The following is a 22,443-nucleotide window of genomic DNA, read 5'->3' as shown; positions in this document are numbered from 1 at the left end:
GCTAAATAAGGGAGTCCAAAACAGTGTCAGCTTTACCTGGAAAAAGCCAGTGAAATGAAGAGGTAGGAAACTATTTTCTCCAACTCAAAACTCACCAACCCACCTTCATACTATGTTTTACAGAAGTCATATCAACACCTTAATCCTGACACTCACCCTTTTTAAGAACCCTAGTAATAGTTAAGAGTAAATTATATGTAATATCTTTAAATAAGCAAGTTGTCTTAAAAGCAGAGAAGCTACAGCACATCAGAATTAGAGAGGATTTCAGAAAAGCTCTATTAGAAGGAAAACAATTCTCTGCTCTTTGGCACTATCAACGCAGCACTGACTCCCAGCCTGGATATGCTCTAGAAGATCATCATTAGCAGGTGGGGAAATGGAAATGTGACTGCAGCCAGACTGTTGTATGCTACACCCTGGCTCTTAGCTCTGTACTTACACATTTAAGTCATAGCAGTTCTTGATGCTGATTAGCTCTTCAATATATTCCTTCTTCACATCTGGGAATCTTGCTTCCTACAGCAGGAAAAGCTAAAGGTTACGTAGGTATTAGAGGACCTGCATAGCACAACCTAGCAACAGCACCAAAGACAGAGATTTATAGGTAATTATCTAGCACGCTCCTGAGACAAGGGCCAAAATGGATTTCAAGAGACCATTTATAACCATTCAGCCTGGATACTGCAAGCCGCTGGCTTTCCTTTGCTCCACAGGATGATTGCTAACAGCTCTCTCTCACAAGAAGAGTATGGATAGTGATGTGAATGGCCATGAGCAGCTGGCCTAACGAGTGATTCAGGCTGGATGGAAAGGAGAGGCACATAGGTATGATCTACAAGACAAGAAAAGCTAATATTTACCTTTAGACAGAAGATTAAGGAGTTCCAGGTTGTGTGCTGAAATACAACATTCCAAAGCAAAAGGAAAAAAACCCAACAATACATATACCCACCCAAAGCACCCAGACACACCAGGAACGAGATCAGAACAGACAACAAACGCTCTACTGGCATTTCTGTGAAAGCTCTCCCAACATCAGCCACGTAGCAAAGAGCACCCTTTGCTGCTCCCTCTCCCTGGGTTTCTGTACAGGTCTTGCAGTTGATTGCACCAAATGATACTTTGCTTTGCAAGACTGGACAGGTCAGGGTTGTCAAGCAACCCTGACAACACAAGAGCATCTACTTGCCCATCTCAAAGCAAGCCACTGATCAACAAGGTCTCACTTGGAAAGAACTGAATTTTGCTGGGCTGCTACTTGAAGAACATTTTCCTCAACCCCAGTTTTCTCAAACAGAATCAGACATGGGATGTGAAGGGAAGAACTGGAGGGGATGGGGGTGGTGGTGTAAGATACAGATGCAGTAAAATACGCTTGTTTGCAAAAAAGTATTCCATAAGGCATCAAGAGAGACCCTTCCTCCCTAGCAATCAAAGGGTGGAGTGTGCACTGGAGGGGAAAACATTAGACATGTGAAGCATCACCACATTTGTTTTGTTTTTTAAATATACACCATGTTGCCCAAGCTGCTGAACATACCAAAGGTTAAGGAGTACCCTTCTTGCTGGTTCAGTTCTTGCAGCTAGTGCCCCTCATACTAAGCTTCACACGCAGAGTCAGAAAAGAGCATGTGGATTTAACATAGACGAGCCTTCACACTGCTTATCCAGCAATTCCTCGGTGCTACTGCTTGGAAATCCACACTGCAAGGGCAACCCCTGGCCACTATTGTGCCCTCTACATGGCCATGGACCAAAGTACTCTAGGAAAGCCAGCTGAAAGCAGCCATGGCTCTCAGCCGTGTATCTCTAAGCCTTCTCTACTGCACCCCTCTATCCCTCTACCAGTGATAGCGTCTCAGTTTTGCTCGATTAGCTCTACATCCATCCCTAAACCAGATCTACAGAGTTGGGTTAGGAATCAGCCAGACAAAACCAAACGAGCAGAACTGAGAGGGCAGTAGCCTTTAAGGGAACAGACCCATATTATTTTACCTCACTGTGCCCTTGAGACCCTGCAATCAATTCTGTTAAATCTCACTGGCCAATAGCCCACCTCAAAGCAAACTGTGCCCTCAAGATTCACATCCTCTCACCACTTCTGCCATACTGCTGGGATTAGTCTTTCAAACCAAAGTTCTCCAAGACAGTTCATTGCATGCTCCTCACCTGGTGCACAGCTGAGTCTTAGCCAAAATGAAGAGGATTTGCAGCTGAAGTCAATAGGGCTGTGCTTTGAGCACATGAATACTACACACCTTGAAAAACCTGTCTGAAAATAACATGCACACTGAAGGCAAACAAGCCCTGGGAATACTTACTGTCTCTCTGATGAGCAGCGCAGTGAGGTCTTGGTCCTGCCCAGCAGCTCCTTGTTCTGGCACATTACTAGAGCCAAGTCCGTGAGAGCCCTGTGCGGGGAATGCTGGACCTGGCTGTTCATTGTCTATCACTGCCTGCTGACCCGTTTCTTCTGGTGGATGCGCCGGCTGGGGCGAAGCGGGACCTGGAATCCCATCCTGCTGTGGTTCGGGTCGGGGGAAGGCTGGCCCGGGAGCCTCCTCTCCATATGCCCTCAAAGATCCTGGGTCTGCTTCAGGCTGCCCTTGCTGAGGAGCCCAACCATTTACTACAGCATGTGGCTCACCTTCCAATGGCTGGAAGTATGGGTGATCCAGCTGGCTGTTCTTGTGGATCTCCTGGTCTGTGGTAGTTGCAGCAGCTGTTCCTCCAAGGTTTTGCTCCGGCTCCAAGACCTCTCCTTGCCATCCCTGGGCTTCCACCTTTTCTTCCTGTTGTGGTGGGAGGTCTGCATTCTCCAGACTAATGATTTCTCTATCAACAACAGGCTGTGGACTCGTCTTTATTGCTGGAAGCAAACTTGGGCCAGGCTCCTGGTTACTTGTAAGTTCAAACCTGGAGCCATTTAGCTCAGATGGCCCGGGCTGCTGCAAGGCGAAGTTCATATTCTCATCTCTGCTTGGTCCAGCACTGCTCTCCACCATGTGACTATACCGGTCTCCCTGACACAGCAGAGTTGAGTTTTCATCTTGCAGATATATGCTCCTCAAGGGCTCAACAGCACTTTTAGATCCTCCTTCTCCCACAGTGTTTGCACCCTGCCATTGAGCAGCAGGTCTGATGACATTGGGACGCAGAAGCTGCTGATGCTTTGGGGTCTAAAAAGAAGACAGACAAGAGTAAGTAGGAGTTCTTGCCTGCATGTCAGAATCCTTGCTCCAGATGATCTTTTGCATCTAATCAAATTTCTGATGGGAAACGGATGAAAAGTCTGTTTAGCAAGGTGCTTAATAAGGCATAAAACTGCAACTCGCATATCTTTGTTTCACTGAACTCCATCCTCTGTCTGTCCCCAGGTGCTAAGAGAACATTTGGCAGAACTAGGGATGCACAGGACTTTCAGACTGGAATAATTTCCTGAGCTCACTTCAGTCCCCACTTCCCTCCCAGTAAAATACTCTGGGAAGGAGGAACTAACTGATGGTGTATTTGCATTCTCACCAATTTATTTAAACAGGCAGGAACCAAAGCTCAAAACATTAATCTCTGCCCTTGTTCTTGCCTCTGGCAGACAGACTGCTGTATGCCAACAGAGTCTGAATATTCTCTGCTACTGTTTTCAACTCAGAAAGAGAAAGGTCAGCTTTGCAACCCATTTTCTCAATGCCTCTGGTTACTTTAACAGAAAAATGGAATATATAGCTTAGATATGAAATTAGACACTTAAAATAATCAGGGTAAGCTAAAGCCTTTGGCCCTCCTCTGTGTGACTGCCTGTGTGTCATGGTTTAGCCCCAGTCAGCAATTAAGTACCACCCAGCCGCTTGCTCACACCTCCCTGGTGGGATGGGGGAGAGAATCGGAAGAGCAAAAGTAAGAAAACTTGTGGGTTGAGATAAGAACAGTTTAATAATTGGAACAAAATAATAATAATAATAATAATAATAATAATAATAATAATAATAATAATAATAATAATAATAATAATAAAAACAACAAGAGACAAGAGAGGAACAAAACCCAAGGGGCAGGGGGTGAGGGGGGAACCAACAGTGATACAACCACTCACCACCCGCTGACTGACACCCAGCCAGTCCCCGAGCAGCGACTGTTACCCCCCGGCCAGCTCCCCCCAGTTTCTATACTGAGCATGACGCACTATGTTATGGAATAGCCCTTCGGCCAGTTTGGATCAACCATCCTGGCTGTGCCCCCTCCCAGTTTCTTGTGCACCTGGCAGAGCATGGGAAGCTGAAAAGTCCTTGACCAGTGTAAACATCAGGTAGCAACAGCCAAAACATCAGCGTGTTATCAATATTATTCTCCTACTAAAATCCAAAACACAGCACTATACCAGCTACTAGGAAGAAAATTAACTCTATCCCAGCAGAAACCAGGACACTGTGCCAGTGGAAAGGGATTTCAGGTGGGCTGGCTTTGTAAAACTGCAAACATGTAAGTACTTGCAACAGCCCAAGAATCCAAACAGCATAGAGGAATATAAAGCATACAAGGTCAAACAAGGCATGTTTTGAAAACCCGCCTTCTAAGGAACATCAAGTCCTCTTACAAAGCACTTCACCTTTCTGGATTTAGATAACTTTATGGAAGCTACAGCCTTCATTAAGTATGAATTTAAATAGAATGCAGTTTAACAATCTAGTTCTCCCCTCCTGTGCCCAAAATATGATTAAACACTTAAAGCCAGCAAAATTCCATCATTTCAACATTCATTTCAGACATCCTAAGTAAATTACTGTAATCGGACAGGACTATCAAAGGAATGCATCAGATATTTGCACAAGAGTTGGCTATAAAGGCCATGAATAAAGCAGGGCAAGTACAAGAATGAAAAATTACCTCTGCCAAGATGACTACATCATCGTCATCTTCCTCATGCTGCTGCTCTGCTGGTGTTTCCAGCAACAAAGGTAATTCTTCATCCGAGGAATCCGATATCATGATAAGACCTTCGTCCCTGAGGTTTATCCAGTCTGTAGTAAAGTAAGTAAAGTTAGCTATTTGCTAAAAGTAAATAAGTGAAATTACAGGGCACAAGCACCGAAACATCTGAAAAGCAATCTTCATGTTTGCATTGCAGCAACAGAGAAGAAGCGCTCAAAGGTCACTGGTTCCTCTACAAGTTACTGTTACGGCCACTCCTACCTCCCTCAGCCCTTTGAGCAAAGCACGTGCACAAGCTATAGCTCAAGAGACCATAGCGGCACATACATGAAACAGTCACTCATTGACACTTATGCAGAGATTCTTCTACCCCAAACTTCAGCACGAGTCAAGCTGCTGCAAAAATTATTCTGAACAAGCCATGTACATACTACTTCCTAATTTTTGCAGAGACATCCTGAACGTTCAGTATCTCTGGGATGATACATTCTTTCATTAATGTGCAGTGCATTCTAGAGGGGAGATAAGGTTCCCTGTGCAAGTTGGCCTCTTCTGAAAGGGTGTGACTTTGCAGGGGTACCTTATGCAAGAGAGATCGGGCCCCTGACTGTGGGTGCAGAAGATATCCTGCTATTAGATGACAACCTTGTCCCTCAAGGCTTGTCAAGAGTGGAATATAGATGCTACTGAGCACAGCTACTGGAACTCAGGAGAGACACTCCAGCCAGAAACAAAGGGTTTCTGTACTGCAGAGACAGCATAGAACCACGCTTTCCCTACAATTTGACACAACGTTTTGGCTAATGCTTTAGCATGAGTATTCATTTATCACCTTTCAGGCATACACAGAAAGCATCGTTTTGAATTCCACTCTTGGAGGAAGGGGTGCCAATACATACAGCCCTATAGGACATGAATGCAAAGCCAGCCTCTCTCCTATGAGGTCCTCAGAAGGGTGGAACACCATAAGCCCCTCAGATCCACTGAAATACCTCTACATGGTGTTCCCAAGAAGTTAGCAATCTGCCTTAAGGCAGTACAACATGAGAAAGACAAGAGCCAAATATTTTGCATGTCAGCATAAAACGAGAGAATTTTCTGTAGGCGGCTGTGAAGTAAGTGTAACAGAGCAGCGCATGACACGGCAAAACAGACCACTAGCAGGTTCCCATTAACAGCACTCTTGCAGGTTTAGTATCTATGAATCCTGCTGCTTGTAAGCAGAGTTTTACAAAGAGAGTTTTGGAAATATGCACAAATGAGTACTCACCTTTTCCTCTGTGACTACGGAAGCTGTTCAAGTTAATTACTTCTTCGTTTCCACCTCTCTCTGCCATTTTAAACTGCCGTGCCTGAAAGCGTCAATGCCCAGGCATGACAGTCAGACTTGCATGAGAAACTAGAAGACAAAATAAAAACAGGAGAGAGTAAGGCAAACTCAGCAGCACCCTAGTCAGGCTTTCCCAAAACTAAGCCGCCAAGTCATTTTGGGGGTTCTCCTGGCTCTCCCAGCACAGCCTCTCCACGAGGATTTTTTTCTGTACCACCTTCTTGCTGCCTAAAAGCAGACATGTTTCTGTTGTCTTCTGCTCCAACAGTTAAGACAGCCAACTGAAGAGTGAAATCAGGCCCAAGAAGCCTCTCTGGAGAAGACACGAAGATGCTTATAGCTATGCAACCACAGAAAGGGGGGGGGGGAGATGCAATTCTGTCCAGACAGGACTGAAACCCTCCCCATATGTGGATCTTCTCCTGTTTCCAAGAAGTCAAAAACCTGATGCATCAACTCACATAGCGGTGTTTCTGCCACCATCTACTGGTGAGAGGAGCAAAAGCCACTTGCCTGAGCTGCCACAGGGCAACACCACATAAGCCTGCATCTCAAACGTACCAGTTGATGTCATTACAACCATCCCCTATCGCACTTAATGCCATGAAGTCGTACCACACACAAGTGCTGCAGAAATGCTAGCACCGAGGTGAACAGCCAATGCTATGGGTCAGACCTGACAGCCTAGCTGTCGAGGAGCTGAACCGTGAAGTGAGCCACGCTGCTGAAATGGAGGCACCAGCATCAAACCCCGAATTCCCTTGTGTGCTGCCAAGCTGAGGCACAACTTCAGAGGGACCAGAGATGCTTTGAGCTCACTTCCACAATGTCCATGCTGTTGACACATCAGAAAGAAGCTGCACCCCTGGCAGGGCAGTATATAAGCACGTGTTTTGTGTCTGCACTGTGAACCGGCATGGGAACAAGTCCCACTTACTGAGCATACTTTCTTGCCATCATCTGCTATTTTAAAGAAGAGACCTCCCTGATTTATGACACATCTCCTCCTCAATGAGGGTTTGGTACAAATTCCAGGGTACACCACCTGCTCTCAAACCAAAAAGAGCATGACAGGGATCAGGGTCCTTCACAGGACTGAGCTTTTGGGACTAAAATTTGCTACCCCCACCTGTTCTCAGAAAGGCACAATGAGCCGGCTGGAGGCTCCCGAACAGGATTAGGAGATCAGAGGAATCACTGCATCCTGAACAGTAGGTTTCCATTTTATGCTCTGTCAGCTCATAGCTCTCAATTCCTGCTATCGCAGAGCAGCTGAATACATACAGGAACTCCAACCACAATTTGATCACTGGAACGAGAAAGGAGGTCTTTTTATTGAGAAGTATTAATCTCATTATTAGAGCATGGAGGAATCTGTATTATTAAATATTTACTGATGCATAAGTTAGAAGAAAATGGTGGGTCTGCTATAAAATCATGTTTGCTAGTATACAAGAGCAGTATAAATTCCTCAATAATTCTGCTTAACCTCCTCTGCAGGGAACAGGATTTGCAGCTAAGACAGCAAGATGAAGAAATCAGTTCAGATGCATACTATGTACTCATATCTATAGCCCCCCCAAGGAACTAGTCATTACCATCTTCAAAATATTTTAATACAGGATAAAATAATAAAAAAATAAAAAGTACAATTTAGCACTTTAAAAAGCCAAAACCCAAGCCACATGTCACAGAAAGCGCGTGCTGCACAGCAGCGCTGGGAGTCGTCCGGCTCTGGGCAGGAACGCACCCTCCTCCTGCAGCACAGACACGGTCCAAGGCCTCGCACTGCAGGCAGCGGGATAAGTGAGCACGGTGGCAGCGTCTTCCCTTCTGCAGGGCAGGACACTGCCTTAACACACACAAAGGGTGCCAGCAGCACGGCTCAGCGCCTGAAGCAGCCTTCTCCAGAGGGAACCTCCACCCTAAAGGCTTGGCTACAAGCCGCCATGCTCACCTGGTCCCAGCACTGGTGACGGTCCATGTTTGAGCGGGACACTGGGCTAGGGAACTACAGAGGCCTCTCCCAACCAGCATGAATACGAATATGCAACTACCCCTATATTTGAGCCCTGAAACCTCAGTAGCACACCCTATTTCCAGCAAGCAGCTCCAAGAGTATCGCGGGCATATTGATGCTTTGAAAACACTTCAAAACCAAGATTTTGGGAGTGTTTCCACTAGGTTCTTTGGCTTCTGCCTTATAAGCAAGGAGAAATAAACCTTACTTTATTTGCCAGAATGGCATGTAAGCGCTGTTCTTATCACTGCAGACAGGTGCTGGAGCTGCAGCTCAGTAGCTGGATCACTTTCACCAGTAAGCATACTGGTGAAAACCCTGTCCTTTTTAAAAGGTCACATCCACATTACAGTTGTATTTTCCCTGGTACTCATAAATAGCTACCACCTAGTCCTGCATCGGATTTTTCCATGCTTAGCCCTCTCAGTACTTTAGAAAATGAGATCAGTACACTTCTTGCCATTTAAAAGATGGAGAAATGGAAGCATGGAAAGGACCAGTGTGGCCAAGGCCACCAAGCAGGCTAGCTGAAGCTCATGTACCCAGGCCAACCACTTCTGCTTCCCAGCAGGCTGGTCCTACAGAGCACTCCTTGCAACAACCAACAATCCCTGCACAGCTCGCACCCGCCTCGTCTCAGCTGCCTTCATGCAGGCTCACACTCAACAGAGGAACCTCTTGGCAGGCAAAAACGGTGAAGGATCACTCCAAGACTGGCTGGGGAGGAACAAGGATGTTTGTGAAAGCCACAAATCAGCCCTCACAGCATCAAGCGGCATGGACAGAGGATAGACAGGTGTCTGCTCGAATTTGCTCTGAGCAAAGCTAAGTGGCTTGGATATTTCTCCCCTACGGGGGCATGCAGTGTGTTAGCAGAGTTGCATACGCGTGTACGCGTGGGCGGGTCAACACCACAAATGCTAGGCACAGTCACCAAAAAAAATCTTCTCCCAAATAGCTCAAATGGTGCTTTGTCCAATGCTGGCTAAACTGCAGCTGTTCACATCCAAGAACAAGAGATAAGCCACAAGACTAACATTAAGATCATATTCTCTATAGGCAGCTCCGGTTCCCGTAGAGACAAACTTGCACACTTCAACCTTGAGCATCAAGAAAGAGGTACAGGAAATAATCTGAAATGAAATTTGGGATAACAGACTGTCTACCCCCCTGTACAAGAGAAAGATGTGCACACATCACCAAAAGACTCATGGTGGTTTAAAAGCAGGAATATAATAAATAGCATTAACTGTAATACACAGTCAAGGCAACAAAAAAAAAAAGCCAAGCCTGGAAAGAACTGGCAATGTACCACTTTTCTAGTTCAAAACAGACTGCATAAAAACCCAAGCAGCTTAATAAAGCACTGCTTTGAGGGTAAAAGCCAAGCGTCCACTGAGAGCTAGCAATTCATTTTGTCAATACTCAATACAGAGCTCAAGTTTAAACAAATACCTATAAGCATGGGCCAGTTCCATCTAGTGGCATGAATAAGAAGTTTATTCTTGTTTATAGCACTGGGCCGCCAAGAATGTGAAGTAACAAGATCAAAGCCACCCTAGGGTCTTGCCCTACATAAACAACATAATAAAAAGCAAACAAGACAGATGGAAAGAAGCTATCCCACACTACCTCAGTGATTTCAGTGCCTATTTATAGGTAAAGAATAAGGCTACCTATAACCAAGCTCTAACATGACCATCAGCTTTTTTGCAATACAGTCAAGGACAGGATACTAGAGCCGTTTTAAAAGAAAAAGACCTAGCAGCAGGCAGATATACATTTTGCAACCTTTTTTTCCCCCCCTTTTTCTTAAAACAATCCCACCTGCGGTCCAGCACACCAACTAGATTTGGGACTTGAATCCTTATACAGTATCCAGGTGACACAAAACTCTCATCATGACTTCAAAGCCACCTGCTGACAGCGCAGTGAAGACCACCGCGCTGAAGATGCGGCTCCACCAAATCTCCCCTCCGTTTTCCACATTACTCCATGTATTCATAACTCTGCACGTCCAAGTTGTTTCACTGCACAGGCAATAAAATCCTCCCTGTCAAGGTTTTTCCTACAGCAACTTGAGAGGAGAACCACCCATTAACAGAACAGCTACTGGGAAAAAAAAAAAAAAAATCAGAGACCATCAGGGACTTACATATAACTGTTCTCTGAACTGACTAGATCTCAGACTGACAGTTGAAGTCACACGTACTTTCTGAACAAGCGTCTCATACATGCAAAAAATATAACCTACAAATCCACTGGTCCCAACCACTACGAGTTGACGGATCAGCTGCTAAGAGGTGAAGCAGGTCTCAGGTACACACAGAACGCTTACACAAGGATTTCTAAAACCCATTTAAAATCCCTGCAAACACCACGTTACATATTTTTAGCCTAACCTAAAAATAGCAAGCATCGGTACTGTGCATATATTTAAACTCCTGGTATATGCAGGCATTTCTGGACTGCAGTAATTGGAGCAGAACTCAAATCCACTCCCTCCACCTCGCATTTGTGCTGCAATGAGCATCTTCAGATGGTGTTGGAATTTAAAGCGACAGTTGGGGGGAGACCCCCCTCCTAGACACACGGTAATGTATTTTTTCCCCCACTTAAAGCATTTGAAATCTTGAACTCCCACATACCCAAGATGGGACTAGCCTCAAATTGCTCTTTTCTGGCTCTAGCTCAAGGCAACAGGACTAGACAGAAAGCACTGCTGCGGAGGTAGGAATTGAAATCCCAACCGAACGGGGGGGGGGGGAGAGCAACTTGAAAGATACGTCAGCAACATCAAATCATTGTGTGTTTTAGCCTCTCCCCCATACAGCAACACCACTGTTGCTCACCTACGTTGACAGAAGAGCATCAACTCCTACTTTCAGCCTGCGGGCAGCAAACGTGTCTGCTGGTAGCCTGCGAGCAAGGTGAATTTCTGGCTCGTTTCAAGCTGCTGAAACAAAGAGAAGCTACTTAAATAATGCATGGCTTGTGACAAGCAGCAAAATGAAAAGCTAAAAATTCAGCCTTAGAAAAAAAAAAAAGAAAAAAAAAAGCACGACAGAAGGGAAATAAACCAGCCCGACTTACTGTCAAGCATTTCATTGAAACATTTCAAAGGGTTCACGATTTGCTGGGGGCTGCTCCTTGTAACAGTCACTTAGCAAAAGCAAGGAGAGTTTAACAGCGGTCGATCGTGTTAAGCGGCATCATCCCAACCGAAAATTAGAAATCCCCTGATCATAAGCCCGACAAGAACCGCTGTGCATAAACAAGTCCTATTTGCCATGCACAAGGCAGCTACCGCCACTGCATCGCACCTCGCAAAGAAATAAAGCCGGAGGTTAAAATGTGGACCTGCAGCGGGGTTTCTGCTGAGCAGGTTCGCACGGAGGCCTGCCCACAGCTCAGGCGAAAGTGGGAAACCAGGCTGAAACAAAAGCATCGGCCCCAGCCCAAGAGCCTTACCCCCGGCCTCCTGCAGATAGGACTGTGTGGGCAGCGGCTCATAGGCAAGACCCCCTGGTTTCCAGCAGCGGCTCGGTTTGCTAAGAAAACGGCACAACCAGCTACAGATATCACACAAAAGCTCCTCTTAGGAGCACAGAACAGGGGTAGACTTATGGCAACTGCCTCCATGTAGCTCTGCCACCAATTTTTGGACCTGGAGCACGTGCTGAAGAGGAACAACATACCAGAAGATCATTTAATAACAGAATTGGCTTCTAAGTTTTAAAACACTCCCTAAGTGTTTCACAAGACATTAGCAGCTGGCTTGTTTACCAAATGATTTCAGACAGATACGTACACCCTCTAAGAGGAGAACAGGATTCCTGAGATCCGAGAAAAAATCAAGGAACAGAAACTGAAATGAACAATTTTTTCTCCATTAAGAGCCAGGTAACGCAGTTCTACTGCAGAAAGCCAGAGAATTGATTTTGTCACACCAAAACATAAGACAATATAACACTAGAAGCATTTTGGGGCAAGTAAATCAAAACTGAATGTTTACCTCCCCATACGTACAAGACAGCCAACACACATATTGTTCAGAAAACATCTCCAAAGAGCAGCCACTATTTCTGCAGCCACACCAGCATCACGACCAGCTTCAGAAGCAGTACTCCAGGCTAGAACATTATTAAGATGGACCAGGGGGACAGGGAGTCTTCACGCTTCTCTAGCAGCAATCACAACCTCTAGATATCTCACAAAAGTTCCCTATTCCTCACCCTCTCTTACCCAAGAAGAGGAGCCGCACTGCGAGGCACGCACCGAAGCGAGCGATGCCCTTTCCACCAAGGCCTACCACTGGTGCGAGCTCTCTTGGTAACCGCGGAGTGCTTAGCGATCGCTGCATCGGCGAAAAGCAAACTACGAGCTCACTAACACGGGGCTGTCCGGCTTTACTAAAATCCTGCTTGTGGCTAGAACAAGGACCATGTGTTGTAGCTTCGTGCAGAGCTCTGCTGTGCATTTTTGCAGTCAATTCTCAGTCAACGGCGTTACCAGGAACGCATCAGAAGATATTTTGAAAAGAGAGGCTATGGATTAACAGGGTACAAGCCACATCTATGCGTCACTGCTCCAGTCTAATGCAAATTGCTTAGTCAGGAGCAATTAAGAGAGCAGATTTTTAGGGATTACTTGGGTTCAAATCCCTAACTATACTTTTCCCATTTTGCAAGTCAACTTAGGACTTACAGGAAACATCTCAACTGTCTGTACATCACAAGATTTCCAATCAACCTCACTTGCAGTTCATCATTCCATTAAGGTGACAGTATCACTTAATCATAATTTTTTGAAATACCCAATCTCCATTTTTATTGCATCTATTAACACAAAGTACAAGAAGAAAGAAATCTGTCCAGTTTTATCTTATTCACCTAACAGCTTGCCACCTACAATGACACCATTTTTCCTAGCCAAACTGATCTCTGCTGTCTGAGCTCTTCTCTAAAATGTAAGACTGTTTTGAAACAGACTGACTTGTTTTCCAAAAATGGGCAACTACTAATTCAACTCAACTGAAAGTTTCTGATGCCTTCAGGCTATTCCCTGATGACTGGCATCAAGGTCAACTGCTGGACACTTCAGTGCCTTCCCACGACCCCCTGTCACTCCTTCTGCTAAATAACAGGGCTCCGTATCGTCACATCTCTGACCAGCACGAGACTGCTAATTTTGATGTATGCAAAAAATCACGCTCTGCACAAGAGGTGGGGAGCTTTGGATCACTCATTTGCCTCCCCTACCAAATTGAGTCATGAAAAAGAGAGTTACATTTACAAAGCCTGGTTAGAAAGGAGAGTTAATGCCATTGCCTCGAGCAGCTCATTTTAAGAGCAAAGTGAAAATTCAAGGCTTTGAGGGAGGAAGAGGCATCTCTGCAGTTAGCTCCTGGAAAGGGTACTACTCTGCCTGCCTCAGACTTCTGGCATGTGCAAGATCATACTGTATAATCCCCAAAATCCAAAACCTCCCTCCCACATCACAAACATAGGTGCCAGCTTGGCATTTTGTGTTCAAGCAACAATTCAGACACTAGCAGCTCAGCACTTAGCTACGGCAGCACATGCACACAAAACCAACCCCTTTGGGCTCACAGCCTATCTCCCAAGCCATCAATTTAAAAAACTGTTTTGTTCTGATTTTGTGGTATAAGGGTGGGGATGAACAGAAGAGCATGTGAAACCATGTGATTTGCAGCTTTGGCACTTCCAGAGCGAGTTTTACTTCCAGTTTTCTTGCCCCAAACTCACATGCATCCCAAGAGAAGGGGGCAGAAGCTCCTTTCTCTGAGCAGCACCGTTATTAAACCCAGTAGTATCTGAAAGAGCCGGACTCCACGGACTACCAGGTACTGCACATACCTGCCAGGGCTCTACATAACATTTATTGCAGCTGCCTTCTCTTCCCCATCAACCCAGCGACCACACAGAAAAGAACAAGAGAAATGCCCTACGTGCCCCAGGATATACATGAGAGTGCTCCTCTGTTACTTGTACTTCATAGAGCTCTCCAGGAGAAAGGACACAGCATTTCCTCTCCAAATCCTTAGTATTTTTTCTCCTTTTTTCTTTCCTTTTTTAAGGGATCCTGAATGTCACCTTTAAAAGGTTTAACAGAACAAAGAAAACCAAGTGCAACCTTTTAAGTAGTTATTTAACAAATTGGATGCACGTCTTCAGGAGCTTTCAGGTTACCATCTTAGCACCATTTTTCACTGGAGAGGAAACAGAGAAATAAAGGAGTTTAAGGTTGCTGGTTAGAGTAACCCTACAGGCTACAGCACTGACATTCACATAGATGAGCAACAGCAGCCTGCTCCGCTTGCAGCCCTGTGTGCAGGGGGCACCGGGAGCAAGAAGAGACAGGCTGCACGCAACCAGCAAACTGCTATTAAAAGCAGCAGCAAGGGACTAACTAGACCAAAGTCAAGAGGGCTGGAAAGCACAAAGAGTCAGTTTTAGTTGCAGTAACAGCCAGAGAACTTTAAAAATCACAAAGGATTGATAGGTTGCAATGGCATCCTAGATGTTAAGCTGCTGCCCAGCAGACCAACTCTGGAAACAACCGCTTAAGCTGCACTTGGGAAGTTGCATTCCAGCAAAAATGCATAATGCACCACCAGGAGCAAGTGTGGAAAGGAAGGGGGTATTATTTTATTTTAAATGTGACCTGAACCTATCACAAGAAACTTTACTTTCAAGGATGGCTTCAGTCTGCAAAGCACACCTCACCTCATTTCACAAAGCTTCTGACAATACAAAAGCTAAGACCTGACCCTGAGGTGGCACAGAAGGGAAAAAACCCCGACTTACTGCCATAGCCCACCTTAGCAAAAAGGAAGGTTTCTGTGTTGATCTGCACAATACTTTTAGTATCGACTTAAAAGCTTGCCACCAACCATTTTAGGTGGCAAACATCCCAGAATTAGGGACTTCCAAAAAGAATGACTTCACAGGTCACATCTTCTGGTTATTACAGCCGTACCCTTTTTTTGATCCATGTTAAAACATCTGCACTTGCCATAATTTCAAAGGTCAGTGGCCAGAAGCTGTGGCTCCACGTTAAGAAGGGTTTCACTGCAGTAACTGCTTAAGATGGTCACATTCCCACACCACAGCTTGTCGCCTCCTGAGCTCCACCAGCATTTGTTACACCTTTGAAAAGAAACGCCCTGGAAAACTGTTTTGTAGGATTCAGATCAGATACCTTCTCTTCTCACATGTCCACCATAGCATAAGATGGAGAACAGAACTAAGATGCTAAAATAAACTGCAAGAAGGGGGAAGATCTTAAACTGCAGCCTAACAGTTGACACTATGCAACCACAGCAACACCTAACTAGCACTCAAACTATACGTGCTCCTAGTCCAAGATCAGGCACTGCTTTTGAAAGATGCTTTTACACATTCCATTGAAGGGCTTAAATACGTACAAGAGCCAGCTTAGAGCCACTGAGCCAACAGGCCAAGTTCACTCTGCAGTGAGAGGAGTCTTAAACTGCCTTAAGTACCGAGAGTAAAATACCGATAGAAACCTTGCAAGGCACGTGCAATGCCTGAGCAGCGAGTCCACACGCTGCACTGATTCCTACTGGAAAGAGTAAAAAAGCTGCCTACCCCACCCAACAACTGCTGCACGAGAAGGACTGCTACCAACCCACCTGAAGAACGGTAACTGTGTCCTTACTGCTCAAGCACCACAGATGACCACTTGTTACAAGATTTTCAAGCCAGCCAGCAACTGCTTTTGTAAAACCGGGTTTTGTTTTATTTGCAGCCACACTTTCGCTCTGCGGCCAACCGATTCCAGCCCAGCAAGCAGGCTCTCAACAGCAGAAACTGAGGGCAGCCTTCCAGGCCCACAACAGTTGTCCAGTCTGACTTCACCCATGCCACGTGGCAGCGGCCATTGCTGGGTTTAAGCAGCATGTGTTAAAATAACAGAAAAGTAAAGAGTTTGTATTTGAGATAAGCTCACCACTACATCAGAACCAAAACCAGTGAAATCGGATCGTGGCCAGATTTAGAGATGCTCCACATCCAGCATTATTCTCTTCTGAGACTATTAAAGTTCACAAATGAATGAGTTATCAGCTGGCCAGCTAAAAAGCAAGGAAAGAAGCACTGCACATTAATTCTCCAGGTCCAGTCATGCAGATTTAGGAGACTCCAAGGTACCTAACAATTTCACTCCAAGGGAAATAAACATTTTGCATGTGCAAGACTAAGAAAATCACTACAGGCCACAGCTAAGAGGTTACACAGGCTGCAGTCAGACCATTTCCTAAGGACACAACTGTTTTCAGGCTGCAAATTTGTGTGCCTACCCCTTAGTCATCGCAGTCAAGTGTCCAACACTGTTTAAGCCTTCACATAGCAGAATATAAATTCTTTTCCTGGGTGTTGCAACAGTACAACATCAAACAGATTATTTAACCATCTGGGACAGAGGGTCAGTAAAAGCAGCCACAGACTGCTAAACAAACACAAAAACATTACGCTGAGGAGCACTCTTCAGACACTGTGTTCAAGTCCGAGGTGCATTCCAGCCATTGCAAGCTGGTCTGTGCTAGTCGTGCCTGATCCAAGGGCACCTCCCAGTTTATACACAATGAAGCCTGCTCCACTACAATAGGATTCCGGTTTAACAATACATAGAGAGGACACGAACTATTTATGCTAGCCAAGTTACTGCTAATGGGTCTTGCCAGCCTTGGTCATCTGTGGCTGGAAATCCTAGCAGCAGGGGATGTATGAAACACCCTACACTGCTGGTTTCCTGCAAGGGAGAAAAAGCTTCTTTTCCTGCTTCCCCATTATGCTGCTGCTGTCATCTTCCTCAAATTGCATTACAGCGCACTACAGCGAGAGCAGGGAGAGGAGGAAAGCCTTCTAGGCAGCATCGCTGCTCTGCTGCAGGCAGCTGTCAACATCGCTGCCTGTTCCACCCCGATATCCCACTGTAACACGTTTATCCAACAACATTTTGTACATGCCACGGGTACGTGGGTAAGTGCTCCCTCCGCTACCGGCCTTCAGGTACCTTCAAGCAAAAATGATCTGCAAGAGAGGTTTCCCTCCCTTCTCCATCAAATATAAAAATGCATCATGTCTTCAGGATGGTATTTGGAAGCAGAAGTGTAAATCTGTTCCTAACTCTGGTTTTGCAAAGGCTGCAAAAAGCTAACTGCTGTCTTCCTTTCTCCAATCGAGAAACAGCAATAACAGCGCCCGCAGCTTGGTAAGAGCACGTCAGTATTGACAAAGCAGCACAGGAGCCTTGTGCGAGAAGTGCTTTAGACAAAGTATTGAGGCCATTTTCCATCCTTATATTCCCCAAACAAAGATTCTAGCTAGTACAAATCCTGATCACCTTATACTACAGAGTAATATCACATGATACCTCTACAGATCTTGTCCAAATGTTTATCTAAATAATGCAAACAGTAGCTTGGCCTCCTTAGAGAGGTAAGCAGACCGAGTGCGAACAATACAGCACTTGTCCTCAGAAGCCAACTGAAAACATTTCAGGTCACCCTGACACCTACATACACTCCCACATTTATTTCAGCTCATCAACTTTACTTCTCCTTACGAGTAACAACGAGAGCCTCCAAAAGTCACCCTGTGAAAGAGACAGGCACCATCGGCATCAGCAAAGGAGTCAGGCTCCCCCAAAGCCAGCGAGGAAGCCATGCTTAATTCAAATTTCCCCCGAGCTGGGTCAGAAACACTATGAGATGGCATCATGGCTCAGGGTAGCAGCTGCCCCATGGTGAAATCTTCCCCCCAAACCCAGTGCTTTTTCCACTTAATCAGACACTGACAGTTCCCCTCACAAATGCGGGGAAGGAACCACAGCAGTGCTGGTAATTAGGAGAAAGGTGTCATTCAGCGGGAATACGATTTCTAGTCCTTGGCAATTAAGCTTTCTCAAGGACCGTTATGAATTCAAAACCACCGCAAGCTCTTAAGCACTGACCCAGAGGAAAAACGTCACTCCTGAGATACTCCAAAATAAACCTGAAAGTCTATAAAAGCGACATGAGGGCTGCTGAGAGCAAGATTATCCCAGCTCAGTAAAACATTCCTTATTATCTCACATCTCAGTGCTTTGGCAAGGATAACTTATTCAAGCCACCAGGACACTGCTAAGTGGCCTTTTTCTCTTTTTCCTGTTCTCCCTGCCTACCCCTCCCCAATTTCCCAGATTTCCCCGTCCCAGTAACCTTCTTAAAACAAAACTACTGTTCTTCTCATGAGACCAATGCTGATCTGCACATTATTTAGCTCCATTTCAAACACAGGAACTACCACGTCAGTACACAAGTAACCTTATCTCCTGGGCTGCTACTGGGAGATAGCTAGTGTCCCGAGCCAGCTGCATGTTTCACACCTTCCACTGCTCACTCTATCAAAAAAATGCACCTACCCCATCAGGCATAGATCCTACTGAGAGGAATTGAAGTTACATGTAGCAGCTTGAAAAGCCCACCCATCGACCAGGCATGCAATACACAACGGTATTATTTTAATGCACACACAGACTTCGGAGACTATTAGCGCCTCTCCTTTAACTACTTAAGATGTCCGAATTCAATAATTTAAATGGAGACTTAAAATATCTCCAGACCAAATCTATGTGAAAAAAAAACCCCTAGCTTCTGACGAGAGGAATTAATGGAGCAGTTCTGAGTGTCCTGAAAAGAATGCAGCCAGCGGCAAGCCCCGACGCCCATCGCCGCGCCGAGCTGCCGGCACTATGACACAGTAAACCACTCACAATGACTTTAAAAAGAAACAAATAAAAATAAGACACCCATTCCAAATTAATGAATGGGAGCTGCTTCCAGCAGGCACTAAAAAACACCCAAAGGGCTCCACATCTCTCGCACTTGGGTTTGTGCTACTCCGGCTTGCTAATCAGCTCCTGGCCCCCAAGATACGCTTCCTGCCTCTCTCCAGCTGCACCAAAGTCGCCGGAGTTGCATGCTTGCTCCACCTATTTTTGCCACAGGACTTTTTAGCGATTTGTGTCCAATTTCAAAGCATAAGCCACACTGCCAGTGATCGTAGCTTGCCGGCAGCAGTAACGCCCACTGCATTCTCGGGCAGACAAAGCATTGGTCTACCCAGGAATTTGGACTTCCGAGGCAGCTTCTGAAACACAAACAGGCTGCCAGCACCCTGCTAGAAACTAGAATGTACCTTATCATCAGTCAAGCCTGCCCCAACCGCTTTTCCAGGAACTGTTATTCGTGCCCTGACTTACACAGCTGCCCAAGAAGGATGCCTGCAGCTCGGCCAACAAGAAAACATCCTAGGAAGGAAAGAAAAAGAGATCGAAGAAGACCTGTTACCAAATTGCAGCACTACCAAGCGGGCTGAATGTCTCTACAGATCTTCTTCAGGAAGTGCGTCTGAGTCCTTTCCCAAGTCTTGGTATTCCGGGCACAAACTTCTGTCAAGATGATTGTTTATTAACATCTAGTCACACCATGCAGACACCCAGCACATGAAATCTATTATGATGTTTACAGTATCGAAAGGCCTGATGTAAAGCAGGGGAATTTTTGCACGGCATTCGTCGTAGAAGTGAAAAGCTCAGATTGAAGCTGTAAATCCCACAGTTCTGTAATTAAAAGCTGTCCCTGCAATTCTACTAGTCCTTAAGAAAACAGGTCCCACTATATGGTTTGTGCTGCACACTCCTATGGCACGGTAGTTGTACAGGGATGTACCAGAACCTGCTCAAGATTTGGGTCTGCAGAGTGACGGGTCTCAAACATCCCCCCTCACCTTCCAAACAGATTGCTGGAGCCAAAAAGCTCTTACGCCATCCTCTGTGGAAGCAGGAGGAGGCCACTTTATAACTGAGCATGCAAAGTCCAGTCTATCCATCTGACCAGGGATGCCTGCCTTCTCCTCCACTGCTACTGCTGGAAACCTGCAACAGCTCCAGAGTACGTCAATCGAGACAGCAGAAATTGTAAGAAAAAGGAACCAACCACCACAGAGCAGAATAGAGAAACAGGGATCTGCTCGTAGGTCTTAGTACTAATGCTGCCTGTGCCTTTCAGCCACCAAGGCAATTAGCTATTGCTTTTAGGATTGTTGCCCGAGATAAAGCAAGAAGAGTCTGCTGCTCTGCATAGCAGTCAGTAAGCTGGAAAAGACAGACAAGAAGAGACACTGTGAAAAGTGTGCAGACAACTGAGCTATAGTCCCTCAGCATTACGCCTCAATAGTGGAAATAAGAGCGCACAGCATCAACATTAAGCTTTTCTTTTTTAAAAAGCGTCAGAGGTCTCAAACCTGTGACTGAACCGTAACACTTCACGTCAGAAACTGAACCTTGCTTGACGAGCAGTAAGGAAGCTGAATAGAAACACCGACAACTAAAGTTATTCATATGAAAGCTATGTTTCTGGTATAAGTATTTTTCAATAAGACTCTAAGACGAGGTGTCAGAAGACATTCGAAGACAACACTTCAGGCCATAAAGCCAAGGTGAGATGAAAAGAAAAACCTCCCGGGCCAGACTCGCAGGCGCAAGCGGCCGTTACCCGCCCAACAGCCGTGCACGGGTTCCAGCGAGTGCAGCTGCAAAGCCAGCGGACCTGTGGGACGACAGCGGCTTTTTAAGCCAACCTACATTCTGCCCATCCCAAACCGACGCACGGGAGCACTGCCTGGGCGAGCTTACGCTCCTCTCTTCACACGCACGCTGGAGTGAGCTACAACTCTTTGGTCTCAGGATACTTTGTGTGAAAACCCGACCTTCCTCCGGCCGTTTGGGGGAATGAGTGCAGCTCCAGAGGCAGAAACACCCATCAGACACCTCTGTTACATAAAGGCTGTGCACGTTAGCGCTTCCAGCGTTTGCTCTCTCCCACCAAGCTGAGCTAGCACTCAAATCAATAGGGAGAGTAGGGGGAAGACGAGGAGGAGGAGTATCTCTTCCACAGATCCCTCAACTCTGAGGACAGCTGTGTTTTGGGTTTCTTTTCTGCTCCCACAGCAGATGCCCAAAATGTCAAGATGTCCCAACGGCACCAAGCGTTTCCACAACAAGACGAGGGTCAGAAGAGAAGAACAAGCTTACATCCGCCTTTCCCCACCAGCTCCGGAGCCGACACTGCTTTTCTTGCCGAGTATAAACACGCAGCCCGGGGTATCTGAAACGAGCCGGGGGAGAGAGCCCACGGAGAGCAGCGCCGGGGACTGTACCTGGGGGTCCCCGCCCCCTTCAGCTCCCTACTGGGGGGCACACACGGGACTTCAACAGGACCCCAGGGCCGGGAGGGAAGCGAGGGCCTCGCCGGGGCCACCGCCGAGCCCGGGGGGAGAAGGGAGCGGGGCCGGCCCCGGGGAGGGGGAGAAGGGACCGGGGGGAGAACCCGACGCTGACAGGGGGAAGGACCCGGCCCAGAGCGGGGGACCCAGGCCCTGAGGGGGGAAGGACCCGGCCCTGAGGGGGGAACGCGCGGGGCAGGGCCCCAGCCGGGGGCAGCGACCGAAGCCCCGCCGAGGCCCAAGGGACGAGGCGGGGAGCCCCGGCGCGAACCCCGGCGTCCGGAGCGAGCCCCTCCCCGCCGCCCGGCTACCGCCGCTCTCCCCCGCCCCGCCCGGGACGCAGAGGCCACACCGAGCCCGCGGGAGGGGGCCCGCGGCCGGCACTCACCGGGCCCGTCCGCCCCCGGGCCGCCCCTCCGGCCCCGCTTCATTTAGCCGCCGCTGCCCCGCTCCTTCCGGCCTGCCCGCGCCACGTGACCGCACCGCCCCGCACCATAGAGAGGAGCGGCGGGGAGCGGAGAGCGGCGCGGGAGAGACGGGCGGCCCGAGCGGTCCCGTCTCGGCAAACCTACCATAGAGGCGGGAGAGGCGGTCCTCCAGGGGGCCTCGCCCCGCCCCCTTCCGGGCGTCCAGTGTTTTCGGGGAAGGGGGCGGGGCCTGAGGGGAAGGGGCGGGGCGAGGAGCTGCATGTGTTTCCTAGGGGTGGGGGTGCTCTGCTGGGGGGGGCAGGACCCCTATGGGGGGCAGGTCCCCTATGGGGCTGCTCTGCCAAGGGGGGGCAGGACCCCTATGGGGGGCAGGACCCCTATGGGGGTGCTCTGCCATGGGGGGGAGGGGCAGGTCCCCTATGG

General features: G+C 47.2%; 1 protein-coding gene across 4 annotated transcripts in view; it reads right to left on the bottom strand.

Moving 5' to 3' along the window:
* Positions 1 to 22,148, bottom strand: part of RNF216 (ring finger protein 216) — an 84,959-nt gene extending 62,811 nt beyond the window's left edge. Inside the window, exons 1-8 of one of the 4 annotated variants that reach the window (XM_075515626.1) lie at positions 21,981 to 22,148; positions 11,132 to 11,235; positions 10,107 to 10,356; positions 7,389 to 7,568; positions 6,200 to 6,328; positions 4,885 to 5,018; positions 2,325 to 3,182; positions 443 to 519 (exon numbers count right to left, since the gene is read on the bottom strand). In XM_075515626.1, the coding sequence (XP_075371741.1) occupies positions 443 to 519; positions 2,325 to 3,182; positions 4,885 to 5,018; positions 6,200 to 6,266 (1,136 nt within the window). In that variant the 5' untranslated portion in view covers positions 6,267 to 6,328; positions 7,389 to 7,568; positions 10,107 to 10,356; positions 11,132 to 11,235; positions 21,981 to 22,148. The remainder of the gene's footprint in view (positions 1 to 442; positions 520 to 2,324; positions 3,183 to 4,884; positions 5,019 to 6,199; positions 6,329 to 7,388; positions 7,569 to 10,106; positions 10,357 to 11,131; positions 11,236 to 21,980) is intronic. The other 3 variants (XM_075515627.1, XM_075515628.1, XM_075515629.1) reach the window with 3 other exon arrangements.
* Between the last annotated feature and the right edge of the window lie 295 nt (positions 22,149 to 22,443).

The sequence above is a fragment of the Mycteria americana genome, chromosome 12 (genome assembly GCF_035582795.1).
Source record: "Mycteria americana isolate JAX WOST 10 ecotype Jacksonville Zoo and Gardens chromosome 12, USCA_MyAme_1.0, whole genome shotgun sequence".
NCBI lineage: Eukaryota > Metazoa > Chordata > Aves > Ciconiiformes > Ciconiidae > Mycteria > Mycteria americana.
Note: the sequence above shows the minus strand (reverse complement) of the source record. Positions and strands in the feature narration are given on the sequence as shown.